Below are 24318 nucleotides of genomic sequence, written 5' to 3'. Positions count from 1 at the left end.
GATAAAAACAACAACAACCCATAGAACAAAGACGTTCAGTGAGCTGTCAATAGGGCCCATACAAAGAAGACCAAATCTAAGTTTATTACCATCAAACGAATAAAAAACAAATATAAAAAGAAAGTCTTCAACCCACCAGAGAAGAGACACTCCACATGCAGAGTGACAATAAGAACAATAACTGACATCTCATTAAACAACGGAAAACAGAAGACAATAGAATGACATTTAAAGTGCTGAAAGGTAAAGATACCAACCTAGAATTCTTACCCAGCAAAAATACACTTCAAAAAATGAAGGCAAAATACAGACATTTTTAGACAGGCAAAAGCTAAGAGACCTTGTTGGCAAGAGATCTTCACCACAATGTTAAATAAAGTTCTTAAGACTGAAGAGAAATTATACCAGATGGAAACCCAGATCAGCAGGACAAAAAATATTACTGAAACCCAAACACAAATACTCAGATGTGAAAGACTAGGTGATAAAAAGGGAGGGAAGTATGCAAGGCAAAGGAGAAAGTGTGTACCAAAGCCCTAAGGAAGGAAAAGGAGTAGTCCTCTCTGGGAACTAGAGAAGGAAGGACAGTGGGACTGAAGCAAAGAAAACAGCCTGGACATCAGTGAGAGACCCAGAGGGGCCCAGGTCATGAAGTGGGCTGTAGGCTAGGCTAGTTCTATTACATTCTAGGTAGTTTTCATCTAAGCAATAGATACATTCTCATCTAAGATCAGTACACTCTTTTTTTGGGGGGGGGCACTTTTGGAGTTAATTTAAGTTTAGTGTAAATTCACAAATCCATAAGCACACTTCTCAATAGCTTGAATAAATAATGCATCTTGCACTCATACTATGTTCCAAATTAATGTAAAAAATAATTTAAGCCGTATCACTCTTCTACATGTAACCCTCCAATGGCCTTTCCACCTTCTTCAAATGAAACTTACAATGACCAACAAGGACTAGAGAAAAGGCTCCTTCCATATCCCACTTCCCATTATTAACTGGCCTCATTTCTTCCGCTTTCTGCTCCTGTCACAAAAGCCTCCTTGCTGCTCCCCATATAAGCCAGTATTCCCCCACCTTAGGTAGAAGATGGTCCTACCTTCACATGATTATCTACAAAGACAGGGACCTTTGCTTTACTGACTTATCAACAAATACTAGGCATCTACAAGTACCTGGCATACAGTGAGCCCTCTGTATATACTGTCCTTATTGAGCTGAATAAAAAGAAGAGCTAGAATAAATGTCCTGGCCCAAATGGGACCCTACAAGAAAGTGAAGAAAGAAAGGGACAAAGGGAAGGAGGGAAGAAGAAGAAGAAGAAAGAGAAACAGAGAGAAAGGGAAGAGAAAAAGTTTCACAAATTAGCAAGGAAAGATCTCTGTACTTTTCACTTGTGAAAGATAAACCTTGGTATTATCTTTGAAATCCTGCTTCCCTCATCTGTGCTGAGAGAAGTTTGGAGAGATTACTGGTTAATCAGGAAACTTAGAATCCTGTCCCTGCTTCACAACCTTGACTCAAACACTTAACCTTTCAGTGCTTCCAATTATTATACAAACTGGAACATTATTATTTACTACTTATCTACCATACAAGAACATTCTAAGGATTAATGAGACTCTCTTCAAAGTATTCTAAGAATGGTTTTCCAAATCTTACATAAATAACATAAATATGTCAATAACTAATTAGAAACAAGGACAGTTACGTGTACATTATCTCAGTTCAGTTAAAAAATACTTAAGAAACTAATATGGGTCAGAAATATGTTATGGGTACCAAAGAAAGGTTAATTAGATATGCCTCTTTCATATACTACTTAGATTTACTTAGGTTTCAAAAAAAAAGGGGGGGATTTTCCTCCTCATAAATGTGCCTATCTTTTTATCTGTGAGGATATTTTATATAAAACACAATCAATCATGCCTGGTAATAACTTTTCTAAAAATCTCTTCATGAAAAAGGTAAACAAAATTACTTCACATATAATGAATTTTTAATAGTCAAAAATTAAAGAAAAATATTATATCTCATTTTTTTCCATATACTCCTCTAACTGCTTTCCAGTCGGCATGATAAAAATCCGACAGCATCAAGCCATGGAACATACATCTGATCTTGTAATAAGGAAGGATTTAAAAGGCAGAGCAAAACTTTTAGCATTCCTCTTAGCAATTATTCTCAACAGGGACAGAGTCAACACTTAATAAAAAAAGCTTGATAAGTGAAAACATCAACATAATTTTTATTATGAAATGTATAGCCTCAATATCATCGATCATTACTATGAGCAGTGAGTTCTTTCTTATATCTTCACAGGTTCCAGATTTGAAGGTTTCAACTTCTGTTTTAAATCATTTGATTAATCCCTTTATATTACACATCTTGCAGTTCTTTTGTTGAGGCCAAAATTTTCCCTTATAAAACCATCTGAGTGAAAAGAGTATTTTCAAAAGTACATCATAGTCTATCTTAGACTCAAATACAGAGCGAACTGAATAATGGAAATAGAACTTAAAAGCAAGTAACAACTCACAACTATTTTTTGGTATGTAAACCACTCATTGGCATGATTAGCAGAACTCTCCTAAGAAAAACGGATACCAAGTACCAGTCAGTAACCCACCAGCAATTTCAGTGAGTACACTGTGACACTGGAACAGAGTTCACTAAATGTGGGAATGGGTACTACCACAGCAGATACTTCCCTCATATAAAAATTATAGACTTGGGGCAACATTTTTAAAATTTAGGAAAATAATTGGGTCTCAATCTCACAGTCTGAAAACCAAAATAAATATTAAATTATTTTAGTTACTTAAGTTCTTAACTTATTTTACCCAAAGCTACAGTTTATTCCCTCAATTTTAATGTCTTTACAAATGGTCCCTTTTCTACTTGAAAGCTAAGTTACTGATATAAGTATGATTCTTTACTTGACTATTTCAGCAAAACTGAAATTCTAATTCTAATCACATTTAGTCTACCCTCTCCTAACTAGAAAGTGATGTGCAAGCATGTCCAACTTTTGCATCAACATGGATAGGACTGGAGGAGGTCATGCTAAATGATGCTAAATGAAATAAGTCAAGCAGAGAAAGTCAATTATCACATAGCTTCACTTATTTGTGGAACATAAGGAACAGCATGGAGGACATTAGGAGAAGGAAGGCAAAAATGAAAGGGGGGAAATCGGAGGGGGAGATGAACCAATGGACTCCGAGAAACAAACTGAGGGTTTTAGAAGGGAGAGGGGTGGGGAGATGGGTTAGCCCAGTGATGGGGATTAAGGAGGGCACGGATTGCATGGAGCACTGGGTGTCATACACAAACAATGAATCATGGAACACTTCATCAAAAACTAATGATGTACTGTATGGTGATTAACATAATTTTAAAAAGGGAAAAAATTTTAAAAATTAAAAAAAATTGTTTAAATTTCCTAAAAAAATAAAAAATTTAAAGATTTTGAAAAAATAAAACAATAAACAGACCAATTAGCTGAAAGGTATCAAAAAAAAGTCTATCAACCTGAAAATGAACTAAAATAGTCCAAATTTCACTGGTATAAACTGAAAAGACTTTGGTAAGGAATGATGCTTATGCTACATGAGTACCAAAATTATATGAAAAACGTAAGATCAGGAATTGACAGCCTCTAATTTAGACTGAGGGTAACACAGTAGACCTTTCTGCTTCACAAATAGTTGTCATTAAAACTGCAGACCTTGGCTTCAAATTTTTCATCTTTCCTGCAACGTCTTATTGCAAACATTCAAAGCTGCTCCTTTCCTTCACTCTTAAGAAGTTACTTCCAATTTCTTAGGTCATTCTCATAGGATCTGAACCTCCACAAGTTCTGTGTCCATACTACGACATTCAAAAGCATCCACAGTCAAGAAGAGGCAAAAAAAAAATCTTTCTTTTCTCTGTAAAAGTCAGACCATGCCATATTGCAAGGATTTTTCTCAAATGCTCTAATTTATAAGGCCATTTTAGCTTTAAATTTCTGTGATTCTAAATATTAAGCATGTGTTGGTTCAATATCCATTAGTAATCCACTGAACAATAAAAAAGAAGTTCAACCTTGACTTTACAGTTCAGTTTTAGTATGATTACTCTTAGGCTTTGTAACATGTGCATATTCAAATAGCATACACACTGAGTTTATAAATGCATAAGGATTAATTTACTTCACACAAAACAAGCTGAAGACCTTTCTTCTCTTTCTCTCACACAAGATTTACCATGAAAGAAAACCAGGTAGAGATATATTAATAAAAATTCATTTACAACTACGACTGATACAGTGGAAGGATTTCATTGGTATTCTGAATTTTTATTAGAATTTTATCTAAATTATTAATAATAATATAAGGTAACAGTTACATAATGGTTACTATGTGCCAAACACTCCTCCAGGCACTTTACACTTATGAATTCATTTAAACTCCTCAAAAATCCCATGAGATAAGTACCATCATTACACCCATTTACAAAGCGGAAACTAAGGCAGGTGAGGTTAATGATTTGCTCTGGTCACAGAGCTACCTAACAGCAAAGCCAGGATTTGAACACAGGTAGCTTGGATCCAGAGCCAATATTTTTTACAACAGCATTCTCTTTAGAAAACCCTTGGATATGTTCAAGTTTACAGGTATAATATAATATTCTAAAAAGGAGACTTAAAAATACAACCAAGTGTAATAAGATGCATTAAAATAGAAACATACTATATAGCTCCTACCAAAAAAGTTATTACTACACAAGTAAATTAACTTTATCCATGGTCAACTTATTTCTATTATAGCTAATGTTCACACTTTGAAATTATATAAAGAATTGACGCAGAGCCACTATTACTTCAAATCACTAAGAGATATATTGCATAAAGGATATAATGTTCATGAAAAGTTAAAATAAGTGCTAGTGTTAAAATTTGAATTAAAATAAGACCAAACATTTAAAGAATGCTACCATGGACTACATTTAAATTAAAATTAAAAAAGAAACCTGTAGTTCTGGAGGTATAATCTCCTAAAATTTTTTAAGAATATTTGAAAACAAAGAGGCAACCCACAGAATGGGAGAAGATATTTGCAAATGACAGTACAGACAAAAGGTTGATATCCAGGATCTATGATGAACTCCTCAAACTCAACACACACAAAACAGACAATCATATCAAAAAATGGGCAGAAGATATGGACAGACACTTCTCCAATAAAGACATACAAATGGCTATCAGACACATGAAAAAATGTTCATCATCACTAGCCATCAGGGAGATTCAAATTAAAACTACATTGAGATATCACCTTACACCAGTTAGAATGGCCAAAATTAGCAAGGCAGGAAACAACACGAGTTGGAGAGGATGTGGAGAAAGGGGAACCCTCTTACACTGTTGGTGGGAATGTACGTTGGTGCAGCCTCTTTGGAGAACAGTGTGGAGATTCCTCAAGAAATTAAAAATAGAACTTCCCTATGACCCTGCTATTGCACTCCTGGGTATTTACCCCAAAGATACAGATGTCGTGAAAAGAAGGGCCATCTGTACCCCAATGTTTATAGCAGCAATGGCCACGGTCGCCAAACTGTCGAAAGAACCAAGATGCCCTTCAACGGACGAATGGATAGGAAGATGTGGTCCATATACACTATGGAGTATTATGTCTCCATCAGAAAGGACGAATACCCAACTTTTGTAGCAACATGGACGGGACTGAAAGAGATTATGCTGAGTGAAATAAGTCAAGCAGAGAGAGTCAATTATCATATGGTTTCACTTATTTGTGGAGCATAACAAAAAGCATGGAGGACATGGGGAGATAGAGAGGAGAAGGGAGTTGGGGGAAATTGGAAGGGGAGGTGAACCATGAGAGACTATGGACTCTGAAAAACAATCTGAGGGTTTTGAAGGGGCAGGGGGTGGGAGGTCGGGGTACCAGGTGGTGGGTATTATAGAGGGCACAGATTGCATGGAGCACTGGGTGTGGTGCAAAAATAATGAATACTGTTATGCTGAAAAGAAAAAATAAATTTAAAAAAATTATCCAAAAAAAAAAGAATATTTGACTTACTACTTCAAGAAGAAACTTGTATTTCTAAAAATACAATTTTGAAAATAGGTGTTGACAACCTACCTCTCCATGATTGAAAAAGAAGCACAACACTGTAACCAGGCCTCCCAACCGGCTGCCGCTGGAAAAGAAGATAAAGAACATAACTCAAAGAACAAAAATCCAGGTCAATCCTAATGAAACCATGAAATAATAGAATATGACAAACTTCTAGTTCTACACAAAGTGTTAGCCACACTAGAATTCTACTATGCTTATTTACAAAACAGTTTATTTCCTTTATAGTATCATTAGTCAAAATAAGTTTCATTTTTAAAAAGGCATCTTCCATCTTCAAAATGTACCCAAAAAAGACAGTGAATAAAAAATGGTGACTAGTCATGTTACCAAGCATTGTGCAACCTGACCTTTTTCTTTCTCTCTTTTCTCTTCTTTAGTGCCACATATTCGTGTCCTCTTGCAGTTCCCAAACTATTTTTCTAAGGACACATGATATACATTCAGGAAAGAGGACAGAAGTGCAGAAAAAGTCTTTGTGGTCATAAAGGTAGAAAACACCACACTTGGAAATTCAGAAAGCAAGCCAGCACATTAAAGATGTAATAAATTTGGTATTTCCCAAGACTGAGCCCAAGCTACTTTCCTGTAGAACATGCTTGGAGAACAAGTTTACAAAGTTTCATCTTTCATCTGTTTTTAGAAACGTGCAAAAGAACACAAATATCAAAATACAACCATCAGGCTTCTAACTCTAGCTAAGAAATCACAATGCCATAGTTTGGCTGTCCTAACAGATAGGCCTTCGTTTGCTGGGGTAAGAGTAATGCGGGTCCCCCACTCTCCTCCCACCCTGGCCAGAAGCATCTGGATATAGGGAAGAAAGGCTGTTCTAGGTTTGTTCTGTCATTTCTTTCACTTTGCTCTTGAGATCTTCTACTCTCTTTAACTCATGCTGTTTTCTCATTATTTTACCCAAATATCCTTCCTTCTTTCTACACAAGCATGTGTAGAACATAGACAAGCCAGGGTGGTAACAAGGAATCAGACACAGGTATTCTAGGCTATGCTACTTATTCCAGGGGATGTATAAATGAGGAAACATGGAGGAGATAGAGGAGATGGCTGGGCTAATCCATGCGGAGAGCACACACCCCTTCCGCATCCCTCCAGCCTCCCAGGAGAGAGGGGGGCTGGTAGTCCCAGCACAGGGGGCCGGTCAGCCTCAGCACAAGACGAGGGGCAAGTCTGCATGTTCAGCAGCGAGTGGTTTATGGAGTTGCCATTTTCCCTACAGAGTCTCCAGCCCCTTGCTGCTCTAGAGAAGAGATGGCAGCGTGAGAAGTTTGAGGAAGGGGGTTATCTGAAATACCACCTGCATTTAAGGACAGAGGTAACAAGGGAAAACAGAAGGGCTGCGTTAAGGGATTATGGGAAGCTGGAAGACCACAAATTTATAGGACACTAATGGAACAACTGTGTGATTTTTCTTTACCAATGATCAACCTAGACCAGCACAAATGAAATATAAAGGGGCAAAGAAACGACATTTTGGCCAGAAAATGGCTGAAGTGATGAATCTACAGAAATAAGAGGGACAGATAAAGGAGTCAGAAAGTCATACAGGCTGGGAAGCGGAAGACAGGGCTCTCCCCTACGAGGCCCAGCACACCTTAAAAAATCAACCAACAGGCAGGCCAGCACCAGGCTTCACAGCAAGTCATAAGAAATTAGTTAAGTGTGAGTTATGGGTTAAAATAAATAAATAGTAATGTTTTGAACTTATGTCAATAAGACAGAAAAGTGCAAAGGTCTATGTATTTTTTTTTTAAGATTTATTTATTTGACAGATGGAGATTACAAGTAGGCAGAGAGGCAAGCAGAGAGAGAGGGGGAAACAGACTCCCTGCTGAGCAGAGAGCCTGCCTGAGGCGGGGCTCGATCCCAGGACCCTTGGATCATGACCTGAGCTGAAGGCAGAGGCTTTAACCCACTGAGCCACCCAGGCGCCAGGTCTACGTATTTTAAAAATTGTTCTCCTCATTGCCACCCTTCTCTCAATCCTATTCATTCAAGATAATCAATAACATTTGTGTGTGTGTCCACCTGCCCAGATCTTTCTCTATACCCATATATTAATGTGATCACGTTATTAACACCTCCTTGAAATTTATTCCTTTTCTAATTCATCTATTATGAAGATTATTCCTTTTTTAAAAATATTTTATTTATTTATTTGACAGAGATCACAAGTAGGCAGAGGGGCAAGCAGAGAGAGAGGGGAAGCAGGCTCCCCGCTGAGCAGAGAGCCTGCCTGAGGCGGGGCTCGATCCCAGGACCCTTGGATCATGATGCGAGCTGAAGGCAGAGACTTTAACCCACTGAGCCTCTCAGGTGCCCCTATAAAGATTATTCCTAATCAATACATGTAACCCAAGACATCCTTATTAATAGATGTCAAACATTGCATAGGACAAATACTACATACTACAATTTGTTCAGACCTTTCCCTATTATCAAACATATAGGTATTTTTAAATTTCTTACTATTACAGAAACATGTTAAAATAAATATCCTTGTACATGTAAATATTGGTGTTTTTATTCCTACAGGACAGACCTAACTGTGAGACTGCCAAGTCAAAGACTGTGAACCAGAAAATGCCATACCAGTCCACACACCCTCCCCACCCACAGTGTATGAGGTGTCTGCTTCTCCAGAACACAACATCTGATGTGTCCAGACCCTTTTATATTTTGCCCACTGGGTAGGCGGAAACTTTTTTCTCACTGTTATTTTGATTTGTACCTCTTGCCTACTAGCATGGGGCATCGTTTTTATGGGTTTTGGGGACAATGTGCATTTTCTCTTTTGTGAACTGCCTGTTTACATTCTTGTCCATTTTTCTATCGGATCATCGATTTCCCTATGCAAAGATTAAGGGTATCAATTTTTTGACTGTTATATGTGTGATTAAGTCTTTTGATATAAGTTGTGGTGTATTCTGCCAAAAAGAAATTTTAAATTTTATGTTGTTAAATGTCAATATTTTCCTTTATTTCTCCTATATTCCTTGTTTTGTCTGTGATGATATTTCCTACCTCAAAATGACACAGTGTTCTAAATCTTCTAATATCATTGTATTTTACATTTAAATCTCTCACCCACAGAATGTATGTATAAAGCCCTAATTTTGTCCTCTTTGAAACAGATAGCCAATTATGCTAACACCATTTATCAAATAAACATTCCTTTTTCCAGTGTAATGAAATTAAGACTTTATCATACATTAATTTCTCACAATACTAGAATCTGTTAATTCCAGTCAATTGATTTAATTCTATATCAAAATGTTTTCATTTCTGTAATATTAACATAAGATAAGGAAAATTCTCCACCCCTAAGTATTCTAACATTTTGTTTTATTTTTTTTATTAATATATAATGTATTATTAGCCCCAGGGGTACAAGTCTGTGAATCGCCAGGTTTACACACTTCACAGCACTCACCACAGCACATACCCTCCCCAACGTCCATATCCCCACCACCCTCTCCCTACCCCGCTCCTCCCAGCAACCCTCAGTTTGTTTTGTGAGATTTAAGAGTCTCTTATGGTTTGCCTCCCTCCCAATCCCATCTTATTTCACTTATTCTATTCCTACCCCCAAACCCCTCACGTTGCTTCTCAACTTCCTCATATCAGGGGGATCATATGATAATTGTCTTTCTCTGACTGACTTATTTCACTAAGCATAATACCGTCTAGTTCCATCCACATCATCACAAATGGCAAGATTCATTTCTTTTGATGGCTGCATAGTATTCCATTGTATATGTATACCACATCTTCTTTATCCATTCATCTATTGATGGATATCTAGGTTTTTTCCATCTAACATTTTTTTAAATTTTATTTATTTTTTTAAATTTCTTTTCAGTGTTCCAGAATTCATTGTTTATGCACCATACCCCAGTGCTCCATGCAATACGTGCCCTCCATAATATCCACCACCGGGCTCACTCAACCTCCCACTCCCTGCCCCTCCAAAACCCTCGGATTGTTTTTCAGAGTCTACAATCTCTCATGGTTCGTCTCCCCCTCCAATTTCCCCCAACTCTCTTCTCCTCTCCATCTCCCCATGTTCTCCATGTTATTCCTTATGCTCCACAAATAAGCGAAACCATATAATTCAATCTCTCTGCTTGACTTATTTCACTCAGCGTAATCTCTTCCAGTTCCATCCATGTAGATACAAAAGTTGGATATTCATCCTTTCTGATGGAGGCATAATACTCCATTGTATATATGGACTACATCTTCCTTATCCATTCATCCATCGAAGGGCATCTTGGTTCTTTCCACAGTTTGGCGACTGTGGACATTGCTGTTATGAACATTGGGATAGAGATGGCCCTTCTTTTCATGACATTTGTACCTTTGAGGGAAATACCCAGTAGTGCCATTGCAGGGTTATAGAGAAGCTCTATTTTTAATTCCTTAAGGAATCTCCACACTGTTTTCCAAAGTGGCTACACCAACTTGCATTCCCACCAACAGTGTAAGAGAGTTCCCCTTTCTCCACATCCTCTCCAACATGCGTTGTTTACTGTCTTGTTAATTTTTATTCTAACTTTTTTAGGTAATTCTAACCAGTGCCCCTTCTCACACACAAAACACACACAAAAAAGTGCTGTTTTTCTAATCATAAGGTCATTAAATTTATATATAATTTTGGAAGAACTGTCATTTATGTGATGGTAATTCTGCCCATTCAGTTGGATAGTATGTCTCTCTCCATTTATTCAATTCTATTTCTTTAAATAAAAATGTTATGGAGAAGCAATACAGCCACCAGATATCTAGAGCTAAAACTTCTAAAAATATGGGGATATGATAAAATCTGATCATAGTATAGTATTTTAACACTTTCAGACTTTGGCAGGTCATATAAGCTAAAGAAAACATACTAAGGATTTGAATGAGATCATCAATAAACTCAATTTTATAAATCTATATATAGTACTTTGATTATACAGAGAATATACATGATTTGTATAGCATCTGGAACACCTAGCTGGAAAGACTCCTCATTCTCTGGTTACAATCCAAAAACAACCTACACAAGAGAGACTGAAAAACAACAACAACACTTTGAGAAATTAATATAAAATTCCCTTTTAAAAATGCCCTGAATGGAAAAAGATTCAAAATTGAAATTTTACAAGATCAAAAAAAAATTTTTTTAAGATTTTATTTATCCATTCGACAGATAGAGATCACAAGCAGCTAGAGAGAAAGGAGGAAGGAAGCAGGCTCCCTGCTGAGCAGAGAGCCCGACGTGGGGCTTGATCCCAGGACCCTGGGAACATGACATGAGCTGAAGGCAGAGGCTTTAACCCACTGAGTCACCCAGGCACCCCCACAAGATAAAAAATTTTTAATGGCAGAGTAAAGAGAGGGACAGGGATAAAAAGAGGACAAGGACAGAAAAATCCCAAGTCCAATTTCCCAACCAAATCTCATGATGGGGTCTGCTCAAGAAGTCTTCCATCCATACTCGAGTGCCATGTGACCTGTGGGGCTCTGGGACTGGACATTTTCCCAATGGTAGAATCAGTGTGACATCACTCTCTTTTCACTAAATAACTGCCAGATAGGTCGTGGCCCAGCATCTTCCACAAACACAGACAGCTTTGCTTACCTAACCAGGGAGGCAGATTTTCTGGTATACTTTCATGCCCTGCACAGCTAGGAGGGGAGAACAATGTTTGCTTATCTACAATAAATATCTGACTTATGATCATTTTGAAATGGTGTGACTTAAAATAACTCTAAAATAGCATCCCCAGCATTTTACCTCCTTTCCCTCCAATCCTTATAGACTAGCACATAGGTCATTTTATTTTGCTAAATAGAAAAGATGTAATAATCAGAAAACTTAAGACTGATTTTTTTTTCCATTATAGTTCATCAGTTGATATTTCAGCATTCCCTAGTGGTTAAAAAAAGAAGATTCTTCTGCAATACTACCACCATCAGAAAATATGAAAGCTCCCATTGTGCAAATTTTAAAATAGTCTAAGTTTGCACATTTACTCATTCATCTCATTCACCTTTTGAGCCTCAATTTCCTCAGGTATAAAATGAAGGGGCAAAAGATCTTAAAAAAATTTTCAATTCTGACATTTAATAATTTACAATTCTCTTCTTTCTCACATCTCTAAGTATCATGGATTCAAATCAATCATCATATTTTGGCAGGCTTGGTTAATCACTGATACTTGTACCTCGATTTACCAAAAAAATCACAAAATGTACAAAGTTCAACATACAAGGAGAAAAAGTAATCAAGATTACTTCAGAATGTTATTAAATAAATCTTGGAATGAGTTAAATTAAATAACTTCTGCTGCGTGAATGCTAATACAAGAGAAAATGAGAGAATAATGTAGAAATAATTGAATTAAGAGAATTCCAGTCTCAAGTTTGAGAGGTAAGGCACAAGCACCTTGCTAGCCAGATGAAAAAATGCCCAGCAGAACTGCTGAGAGCTAAGCCTCTTCCCCTAAATTCACACATGGATCCACTGGCTTCTCTAGAGCATAAAAGAAAGCTGCAGAGAGTATAGGTAAGGAATAAGAATGACATCAGGAGGGCAAGAAAAGGTCTCAGCTTAGTCCTTCCAGTCTAATTAAGTACTTCTAGGCAACTAATTAAGGCCTTTAATTTAACTCTTTGTCCGCCAGGGCCAAGAAACGGAAGATTTTATTTACTAGACTGTGAACTTCCCAGGTCATCATCATAGCATTCACAGTGCCTAATACTGGACGTGAGCCTTGTCTATGGCACAGAGTCAAAAGGTATTTCGGCAGTAAATGAAAACATAAAAACTACCCAACCAAAAGTAGGCTGGCATTCCTTTTTGAGGAGAGGGGACACTGTCAGACAAACACACCACACTTCTCATCACTGCCATCCTTGATCACTGGCCTGGACACACTACCTGCTCATCATCAGAGCCATGGGTTCAGTGGAGTGTCTACTGTGACCCAACCACCACACTGCTTGACTCCCCATCCAGACCTACCACTGTGCCCTCAAGAACCTCCACTGCATGGGGAACAATTTCTTTCCAGGAAACCTTGGCCTCTACTCAGATGCTTCCATGAAACCTTATCCTCCTCTGAGAAGTTTCCCTTCCTCATGGCACCATGCACCTATATGGCTCAAGGCCCAGAGATAAGGCTGAAGCTTCCTCTATTGCTACCTTCAGACCTCACCTGGGACCCTTCATGAAAGCCTACTTCTCTGAGCTCATTTCTCTCACTTGCCTCCTCACAGAAGTTCTCTCCTAGTATTCCAGCTCGTTCTCCATAATTCACAGCTGTTCGCCTTCGTCAAGAGCATGTCTAGAGTCTTAACTCACAGAGTCAGGGTCCAGGGTCCCCTGTTCCTCTTCTCCATTCCCTCTAATGCACTGAGGTGGCTTTTTGAGAACTTTCTAATGATCCTTTTTATGAGCTTCTCTAGACTTAATGTCTGTTGCTCTGTATCACTGTGACCACTCAGATCTGTCTCTGATCTCTTCCTCCTCTTGAATATTTACCTTTCTCTGTCTCCACTCTTCTCCACGGCTTCTCAGCTCTTGTCAGAAAAGCCTGCCCATTCTTTTGTAGACACAGCTAGTCATCAGAAAATGCCTTTTCTTCCACAGGAGGAACCAACCAGTCACAGAGCATAATGTATTCATCTTTTGATTTTCTACTCTATTATTTTCTTTGGTCATTGAAAGTTCATGCTTCTTTGATACCAGAAAGAATTTTTTTAACTGTATTTTTTAAGAGATTTTATTTATTTTGTTTATTTGACAGACAGCGATCACAAGTAGGCAGAGAGAGAAAGGTGGAAGCAGGCTCCCCACTGAGCAGAGAGCCAAATGCAGACTGGATCCCAGGATCCTGGCTGGGATCATGACCTGAGCTGAAGGCAGAGGCTTTAACCACTGAGCCACCAGGTGCCCACCCAGAAAGAATTTTTAACTATTTTATTTGTAGATGTGTTCCAGAAGCCCTGAAGGCATTGTAGATTAATCTATATGCCAAACCTTCCTTTAAATTTTACTAACATCCTCCTTTCTCTCCTGAGTAGTGAGAGTGAATAGTCATAGTTAATATAACCATTTTCTCTATTTTCTTCTCATGATCCAGCCAAAGTTATCTATGAAGTGACTCAGTGTCCTTTTTAGACTCTGCTGCAGAACAGAGTAGCTTTTCCTGTCAATTATTTACATCAATCAATACACACCTCCCCCTTCCTGTACCTGTTTTAAGGCAGGGCTGAACTTCTTATTCTTTATGCCAATTTAGCTTTGCTTCCATTGTTTTATTTGAGATTTGTCTGTTGTTCATGCTTCATTAAAATATCAAGCATTACTGTTTATGCAGTCTGGATTTTTGGCTAAAAGCATGTCTTAAGTAAGCTATGAATTATACCCGCTCAAAATTTTCAACTCTGTGTTGCTGTGGGTTGTTTAGTTTTGTTGTTTTTTGCTGTTGGAATGTTCTATTAACTTGGCCTTCTAGCACATCTTTAATCATTTGGTCTAACAGTTGTATATGAATATTTAAAAGATAAGTATTTCTCCTTAGTATGCAAAAATTGATGAAAGTTATTTGTTGAAAATACTGGCATCTTTTCTCTAAAACCTGTCCCTTTTTAGGTCATTATCTCAGCAAATGACATTTAACCACACCGTTTGCTGCCCAAGTCTGACCTCTAGGATCAGTAACTTTCCTGTGACTCTGTTTCCTCAGAGTTACCTCTTAAAGTGCTAGATACATATTTCTTCAGTACATAAACAATCTTAAGACCAGAATCTGAGAAAAGAAAAAAAAGTGGAATCTGCAGAGTAAATGCTTCAGATGAGTCCACTGAAAAAAATATTTCCTAAATTGGTAAAATTCTAACAAAGCTTATGTGACAGATAATATATTATTTTTGTGTCTTTTGTAAATAATAATCAAGGGGTTAGGTTTTTTTCCCCCAATTAATTTGTTTATTCACTTCATTCAATTAAAAGCTACTTTCTGAAAGCAGGCATTCTTCTAGGTGACTTGCAAGCATTAATTTATTGTAGTATCACATAGAAGACGATGTCTCCTAACTCATTTAGGTGTTCTCCCTCCAACCATGGCGCTTCTTAAAAATTCTATAATTTTGTATTCCAGTTAACTTATGAAACACTTCATTTCCCTATTACAACCCTGAAAAACCTTTGTTACATTAAATTTTCTTTTACATCCAAAGGCAGACCAAAGAACTGGCAGTCACTCTAAGTTCTTCCCACATCATTTATTCAAATTATATAAAAACTCAATGTTAACAGGTTCCACCCACGATCTGGAGCTCCCATACAACTTTCTGTCCTCCAATCTCAATCATGACAGCCTAGGATAGCCAGATAGCTAAGGGAAACTTCTAACATGGTAGGCAAAGACCAAAAGAATTTAAAAAGTGAACTAGAAGATACCAAATTATTTAGGGAGGAAAAAAATCATTAGTATCCTCAGGAAGAAAGATACTGAATCCATGAAACAAAAATAAAATACTATTTTTTTAAAAAAAAGGAGCATTCAAAGAACAAATGAAAATTCTTGAAAATTAGAAGATAACAAATGAAAAACAGAATAGAAGAGTTGGAAAAATAAAGTTGACAGAATTTCCCAGAATACAGAAGAGCAATGATATTAAAAATGGGAAAATACATGAAAATTAGAGGATCAGGAAATGCAATATCCAAATAACAAAAAGTTCTGAAAGAGAAAACGAAAGGACTCAAGTAAGTGAAGAAATAATCCAAGAAAATTTCCCTGAAATTAAGGGCATAAGGTGCAAGACTGAAACAACACGTCACATGCCCAAGATAATATGGGAACAGACAGATCTAGAGCGAGACTTATTGTGAAATTTCAGAACCACGGAGACAGTGAGAAGATTCTACAGTTTTTCAGAAAAAAAAAAAGGGGGGGAAGAAAAGGTCACATACAAAAATTTAGGATTCCGAATAATTTAGGAATGCCTGAATAGCACCACACGAAGTAGTAACAGTGTGAGGACTTCACAATTCTGAAGGAAAATGATTTCCAATCCAGAGTTTAATACTCAAGCAAAACTTTCAATCAAACATGAAGACAAAATAAAGGCATTTTCAAACATACATGGATTCAAAAATTTACTTTCCATCAATTCATTCTCAAAAACTTCTAGAAGATGGAAGATGTGCCAGAGTAAAAAAATAAACCAAGAAAGAGGAATACATAGAATATGGCATAAGAGATGCCATCATGAGAGAGCAGTGAAAGAACTCTGGATAGTGAAGGAAAATGCCAAGGTGACAGATGTACACCAGCAACAGAAAGCAGTCAGTCCAGAATCAAGTACTGACTCATGCCCAGATCCTCATGTTTTATTTAACCCGAGAATAATGCCCCAGTGAGCCTGGACAGATTGTTGTCTATATTTTGTCTTGGCTTCTACATGCCTTACTGCTGGCATCAGCTAAAGACACTCATCTCACCTACAGAAATTGTTCTGCTTTGGTATGCTCTTGAGAGCCAGGGTACATAGTGGTGAATTTGGAAACAGGGACAACTCTTCCCATCACAATATTTCTGCTGGACATTCAGGACCAGGCCCACACCGCATTTCTTCCAGATCCCCCTGCCCTACATGCCAGGACTAGCTCACGACCTTGCCTACTAATGTCCTAGGTAGCTGGACTCCTGATTAAAAACCTATATATGACTTCTGCGGCCCAACCATACACAATGACAAAGGTTTACCTGACAGGCCTCACTGAGACAGCTACCCTCTTCACACACTCATGGTTCATGGTCAGTACAATGCAGTCTCTGAGGACTCAGGAAGCCCTGGCCAGCCCTGCCCTCCTTTGCATTCCTAACCCCAGCACCTTCATTCCTAGGTCTCTTTATCTGAGACTTTGGGTGGAAGTCCACTTATGGAGGGGTAAAAAAAACCCTGAAGACACTTTTGCCCAGTCTAACTCAGTACCCAGTACTTTTCCATTCCTTGCCATTTTCCCCTCGCCCTCCCCCTTCCTACCTCAGTGTCCATAAAATGCTGGAGCCTTTTGTTCAGGGCTTCCTCAACAGCGAGATGACCCCCATGTCTGCACTATTCCCTCAATCTCAGCCAGGGTACTGTTCCAGGGGGGGACGTGGACCAGGGGAGTCTGTGTTTTTTCCAGTTTTAGAATCTTGTTACACCATCACAGTAAGTAATAAAAGGCTTAACTCTTTTTGTTTTTAGCTTATTGCTTTAAACAACTACCCCAGTACCTGGCAGCTGAACTCCCCATCCTACCTAGCTCAGCGGAGCTACTAACAGTCCCTGAAGGTTCCCTCCGGGAGCCCTCCTCCCTACAGAATAGAGACTTACACACACCAAGTCTTAAGAAACTAGCCTCCAGAAACTGTAGCTGACACATGTCAGGGCATCTTATAAAATAAATAACTATAATCATGGATTAACAACATGGCTTTTAGAAAATAATAAAAACAATGCGTTTTGCTTTTAAAAATACCAAAATACTGAGAATTCTAGAAAAAGAGGTACAGCATGAATAAGTTGTATTTGCAAAAACATCTGACTTCATCTCCTCAAGCCAGAGCTTGGCAGCCCAGCCCCACTTCACCATTTGGCTGTGTTTTCTATTTTCTCTTCCACTTTCATTTTCTGTGAAATGGATTGGCTTATCTGACTTCAGAAAACTTATATCTGTACTATCTTAAAAGAAATATGCTTCTGGAGTAAAAATGTCATACTCAATCTGCCTGTAAATTTATATAATACAATTTATAAAAAGATTCTAACCACAATTATAGATATCCTCCTCTTTATTCTTAACCCACATGTTAAGAAGTCTGCAGCTTCATCCCACTTTAAAAGTTAGAAGGGTGACAAAACTAACCACCAAGGAAGAAAACAATAAGAACTACCTAGCAATTTGAGACCTCTAAAAATACTCATGTCAAGAACATTTTTTAAAATGATGAAAAAGACTGATGAAAGAAGTGACAGAAGACTTTATTCAACACAGTATAAAGCAGGATCACCACTGGAATCTAATTTACACACCCGCCCTCCTCAAGGCACAGGGCAATAGCCAAGGCTCCAGAGAATACAAGGGGCTCTATCATGTGGGAGAACTGGATGCTCATTTGGGGCTGGAAGGAAATGAGTTTAGGATGTATTTGGGTAGAGCTAAAGTGATTAGCCAGGGTTAAAACAAAACACTAGCAAACGGAACAAAGGGAGAACTAAAAAAAGAGAAATCTGTGCCACCACTGCAGTGTCTACAGCCCAGCACAGGCATAAGGCAGAGCACCCCGGGGGGCTTAAGAGTCAAGGGGGCCAGCAAGGGACCAGAGCAGTCAAGTGGGTGAAGCTGAAACAGGTCACAGCCTTCTGAGCCAGAAAGAGAAAACAAAAAACAGCTCTCTGGAAAGGCTCAAATGCCTCTTGTTTTTGTTTTGTTTTGTTTTGTTTTGAGAGAGAGCAAGGGTTAAACAAGCAGGAGGGGAGGGGCAGAGGGGAGAGGGAGAGCAAGAATCTTAGGCAGTCTCCACACCCAGCCAGCACAAAGCCAGACTCTGGTTTCTATCTCACAACCCGGAGATCATGACCTGAACAAAATCAAGAGTCAAATGCTTAACTGACTGAGCCACCCAGGTACCCCAAGACTCAAATACTTTTAAGCAAAGTCACTCCCTCTTGCTACCCTAAGCAGTGGTCTACAGATCTTTTTTCTACACTCAAACTGAGAGAAATGAGACTTTACACTACAACTCAGCATATGCACATGTAGACATGTATATACAATCAACAAACAGAAGTTGCTCTAAATAACACCCATCTTACGAAGTGTTGTGTACTCTTATTGATGTTTATAATCTTTTCTTTTTCTTGTAAAAAAAAAAAAAAAAAAAAAAGGCCTGGGCCAAACCCACTAAACTGATTCTAAAATCACCCTGCAGTTTGGCAGACAGCGTACTCAAGTAGTCACCAGCTAACCTCAGTGAGAGGTGAAATCAATGGTCTCTTAAGATGATAGTTCAGCTTGAATTCTGTCCCTCTATTGGTCAGATTTCTGATTCCTCTCACTGGCTCTGGAATAGTCTCAGACCAGCCAAGGTCATTCATCAACCAGCCCAACCCATTTTTTCAGTCTTCATTTTCTACAACGGCCCTCAATAATCTGCATCCTAGCAAAACTGATCCAAGGTTTTACATCCCAGGTTGCCCACCTTTGCCTCTCCCTAGGATTCTTTTCTCCCCAACTTGTCCAAAATGCTCTGATGCTCCAAGACACAATTAAAGGAACCCTCCACACAGAGTAAATGTCTCCGGCCTCCAGCATTATAAGCACTTTCCCCTTGCTGTCTGTGTCCCACTGACACACCTGGCATGGCTCCAGCTCCCACCTCACCCCACCACATAGTTTCAAAACCCAAGCATGCCATCTCCAAAAGAAGCCACCTGGTCTATACTTTATGTTGACTAGACAAATGCACATGTATCTCCTATGCAGGGAGAAAACTGCTGTCAGGGGACTGCTGGGGCTGAAGACCGAGAAATCCGAGGTCAGGGCCCAAACCACCTAGAACCTTTCAGTCAGAACCAGAACATCAGGCTCTCCACAGCAGATAGTGTACCTTTGGCCTTTGAAACAATGGCCACTATAGCCATTAAGCACTATAAGAAAACGATACTGAATGTTTAATAAACGTTTAGAAATTCTTCTTTAAACTTTAATTCTTTTTTTAAAAAATAGCATAATACAGATCAGCGATTTAACAACATTGCCACATTCCATACTTTAACCTCTCTTACTCAAAATCAAATCTCCCAAATGTAGAAAAGCTATCCATTAGTACTCAGCACTAATAGCTGATAGCGCCACCACCCCCCCAGCTAAAGTAGAGACCTTTGGCTCATCATGATACCAGGCACACCAGCCTTGCTTTCTTTCAAGTCAGCTTCCTCTTCTGATTACGTATACTTCTGATTACGTATACTTCTAGTTATCTTTGTGTCTTGCTTCAAAAACAAAATTTACGACCTCTTCTTTTAATCATGGATTTTCATTTCCATCTCCCCCAGTTACATAATTAAAAGAACTTCCTTATAGCTAAATCAGAAATACTAGCATCACAGTATCTTAAATCTATATGCAAATATACTCTAAATTGATCTTCTAATAACTTCCTCATTTGACAAATATTTAACAAGTAACCGTTATCTGCTCAAGCACTGAGCAAGGAATGCAGTAGATCTTTGAGGTACTAAACTGAAAATGCCATACTTCCAAAGCAAGTATAATAGAATAATAGTAGATTCAAACTCATTAACCCAAACTGAAAATCATATATCTATGCTCACACTTCTATACTAACAAGAAATCAGTAAGCAATTAAAAAAAAAATTCTAAAGATACTCTCAAGTTAAATATTTAAACAAGTATACAATGTAACAAATTGTCAAAAGAAGAAGAAACATAGAAACCTTAAAAAATTTGTCAATCTTTTTAGTTTAAGGAATATTGTTGGACTATGACGTTATTAATCAGGTCAGATATTAAATATCTGTATAGAATATACTTCCATCTTAATGTCAGCAAAATAGTCATTAATAACATTTGATGACTGGTCCTTATATTTTATGCAAACAATATACTGTTTATGCTCAAAAGCCTGTGAATATTTAAAATTTATCCAATATTTCCACCATTCTCTTTATTTAAGCATCTAAAATTATTTTAAGTTTAGCTGACTATGCAATGGTGAAATCATACAAATAGGAAAGAATTTTATATCTATAAGTAGATGTATTAGAAATAACATAGTTATAAAACTGAACTGCAAGTTAATCTTTATCTCACTATTTTAGTACATAGTATTATAACACATATCAAAATATTCTCAATGAATGGTCTTACCTTAAATATGTGCCATATATGAAGAATAATGCCATCATTAGTCCATTTAAAATAAAAATTACAGCAACATAAAAGCAAGCAGGATCTCCCAATCCTTTAAAAATAAAAATAAAAATAAAACATATGTTCTAACTATAAATTACTTTGTATGTCTGGCAATTTATATTAAAATGTGCTTATTTTGAAAATGGCACAGATATATTAAATGGTTGCCTTGGTTCCCATATGAACACGTGACACTACTGCGGAACAAAGATGAGAACAAGGCAGGAGCTGCAGTTTTTAAACAGGGCTACAAACTCATGGACACGCCTCCTGTAAAGGGAGGAGGGGTGTCTCTGCTCCTGCTTTTGATGACAGCTGGGTTGGTGACTGCCTCAACAGAAGACGTCGGAGGTCATACATGGGATTTCTACAGCTGGAAGTGGCCAAGCAGTGTCTGACCTGGAGCCCATGAAGAGCCTGACTACCCTGAGGTACATGCTATACAACAGCCCAAGGTGTGTGGACAGGGCGTTATGTAGGTGTCCCATTTGAGAGTCCCAACTGAGCCCAGCCTCGCTAGAGGCTCCCAGCCGGGAGCTAGAATGTCAGTGAAGCAGTCTCCAATTAATTTCAGTCAAGCCACCTGAGTCTAGCAGAAGTCTCTGACATGGTGGAAACAAGCCAACCCTACTATACCCTGCCCAAATTCCTCACTTGCAGAATTCATAAGCACAATAAAATAGTTTTTATATCACTAAATAGTTTTTATATCACTAAATTTGTAGTTAGTTTAACGTGCCCCAACAAAGATCTGGAAAGAAATTGGAAAGAAGGAAAGAAACTTGCCTTCACAGCTTTCAATAGGACTCAGTCCTTCTCCTCTGGTCACTGTCCAACATATCTTGGTTTGAAGACCAATCAAGTCCATTATTTTGGTATAAATTCGATACCAGCTGGCTAAGATTACCTATTTTTAAAGAAATAAAGACATTTTTTAGATTTTTTTTAAAGAAAAGATATTATCATCAACAGTTCCATTACTAAAATACTTTTGAGATATTTTGATAGTTATCAAATTTTCCTTCCCTATACCATCTACTTAGCTCCCTTTAAACCTAGTAAAATAAGCCTTACAATCCCCTACACAGATTCTTCATTGGTCAGTGTTCAACTCTCCACTGATGCATAAGAATAAAATATAACATGAAACACACAAGATTTATATTTTTTGAAAGGTATAAAATTCTAGTAAGGTACGTAAAAGAAGAGTTGAACAAATAAATACTCTGTCTTCTTGAGTAGATCTAATTTCTCCAGATGTGAATAGGTAACAGCATTTCTATACAGAAAGAATACACACAGATCACACACAAAGTTGAAAGGCAAACAAAAAGCTGGGGGGAAAATGTTTACCCATATAGCACAGTATTAATATCCAGCATGTAATAAATGAGGTCTTACTCTCTACTTAAATAGAAATATAGACAAAGGGCATAAGCAAGCAATTACTTTTAAAATTTCAAATGCATTTTTAATGTATAGCATTGAATTAAATACATATATACACAAATATATAGCAATGAACAAAGTATACTCTGTGATTTTAATTTTTTTGTCTACCAAATTGGCAGGGATTCAGGGAAATAAGCATTTTCAAAAACACTGCCAATGGTAACTTTGATTAGTATAACCTATCTAGAAAGCATTCTGGCAACACATACCAAAATCATTAAAGTATATATTCTGTTGAACTAAATATAGTTCCACATCAACAAATTTATAGTTTAAAAAACATAAGGCTATGAACAGAAATTTAGCTTCAAGGATGCTTATGGCAGCTCTAGAATATTTTAGAAGTTGAAAACAATGAACATTTTCACAAAAGATGGACTAAATAAACAATAGAAGACTGTATAAATAGCCACTAAAACTGATCCTGAGGAAGAAAAGATGACACAAGACTGTTAAAAATATTCTAAAAGACAAAAAAAAATCACTTATAAAAAAATATTTGCTGTGTGATCCCATTTCTGTAGCAGTAAATGTGTACATGGTCATAGAAAGTACTCAGTAAACAGTACATTAGTGAACCAATACTTCACCTTGGTGGTTATTTATTTGTCTCTATTTCCTCTATCTCCATCTCCTCATTAATCATTCGGCTTACTCACTGATCTAGACGGAAACAGGACTTCTCTCATTCAATGGGAAATGCCTGAGAGCCCCGATAGATAAGTCGAGGTACTGAGCCTGGGCTTGAGATCCCCAGGGACCAAGGCAGCCAGGGCTCTGGCACGAGGACGTGCTGTCCAGCAACATCAGTAAGCTAAGAAGGGGGAGTCACGGGGACAGTGTGTTAACAGATGACCCTCATATCAAGTCAGGGAGGATCTGGCTGAAGAAGTCACCTCTCAGCTTGGCCCTGGAAAATGCTTACGGATGTGTCAAATTAGGGCAGGGATGGTAAACGAGAGGCCAAAAAAGTTACTGATACCCCTGGCTTCCTCCCTCACCTCGTGGGTGAATCCCCTTTCCCCGACTCCACCCAAAAAAGAGCATTCAATTAAGTGAAGAATCCCAGAGAGGGAAGAAACATTATTTGGCAAATGACATGTAATGGTGCTTCCTTGCTATAATCTCTACAAACACACCAAATCTAGATAGTTTTTAAATTTTCTAGACCATGCAATCGTAATGGTTTCCATGAAATCAGTTAAAGCCCACCAAAATTAATAAGTCTTTTCTCCATACTCCTTTCCAAGAAAACAGACACATCTTTCTTTAAAAATGAGGTGAAATATATTGAAATACATCTCACATTTAGAATCAGTATTTAATGCAATAACACTTTTAAAAAGTAAAAACAAAACAAAACAAAAAACCCACACAATTGAAAAAGTGACTTACCTCAGGGTAAAGATTGAACCTTTTCAATGTGTTAATAACAAGGGGGTATTCAGTCAGCTTATCATTCATAATCATCCATACTCCATTCAAAAATGAAGGTGCTTCCACGATAGTCTTAAAGTAGGAATAATACAGTCCCTGAAACAAGCATATGTTATAGTTATAATTAAAATGCATAATTTCTATGCCTCTTACCAGCTTAAAAAAATTAAATACACTGTTTTTGAAAAACAAAGCAATCAAGCAAATAATAGCTACAATTATTCTCATGGTGTTTGATCACTAATAGAATCTTGGGTTATAAAAAAGAACTACGTA

General features: G+C 37.7%; 1 protein-coding gene across 4 annotated transcripts in view; it reads right to left on the bottom strand.

Moving 5' to 3' along the window:
• DPY19L1 (dpy-19 like C-mannosyltransferase 1) overlaps window positions 1-24318 on the bottom strand; it is a 93936-nt gene that overhangs the window by 45697 nt on the left and 23921 nt on the right. For all 4 annotated transcript variants that reach the window (XM_032304167.1, XM_032304164.1, XM_032304165.1 and 1 more), the window contains exons 4-7: window positions 24001-24138; window positions 21940-22060; window positions 21109-21202; window positions 6156-6213 (exon numbers count right to left, since the gene is read on the bottom strand). In XM_032304167.1, the coding sequence (XP_032160058.1) occupies window positions 6156-6213; window positions 21109-21202; window positions 21940-22060; window positions 24001-24138 (411 nt within the window). The remainder of the gene's footprint in view (window positions 1-6155; window positions 6214-21108; window positions 21203-21939; window positions 22061-24000; window positions 24139-24318) is intronic.

This window comes from Mustela erminea, chromosome 11 (genome assembly GCF_009829155.1).
Source record: "Mustela erminea isolate mMusErm1 chromosome 11, mMusErm1.Pri, whole genome shotgun sequence".
Taxonomy (NCBI): domain Eukaryota; kingdom Metazoa; phylum Chordata; class Mammalia; order Carnivora; family Mustelidae; genus Mustela; species Mustela erminea.
This window is presented reverse-complemented; position numbering and strand designations above follow the sequence as displayed.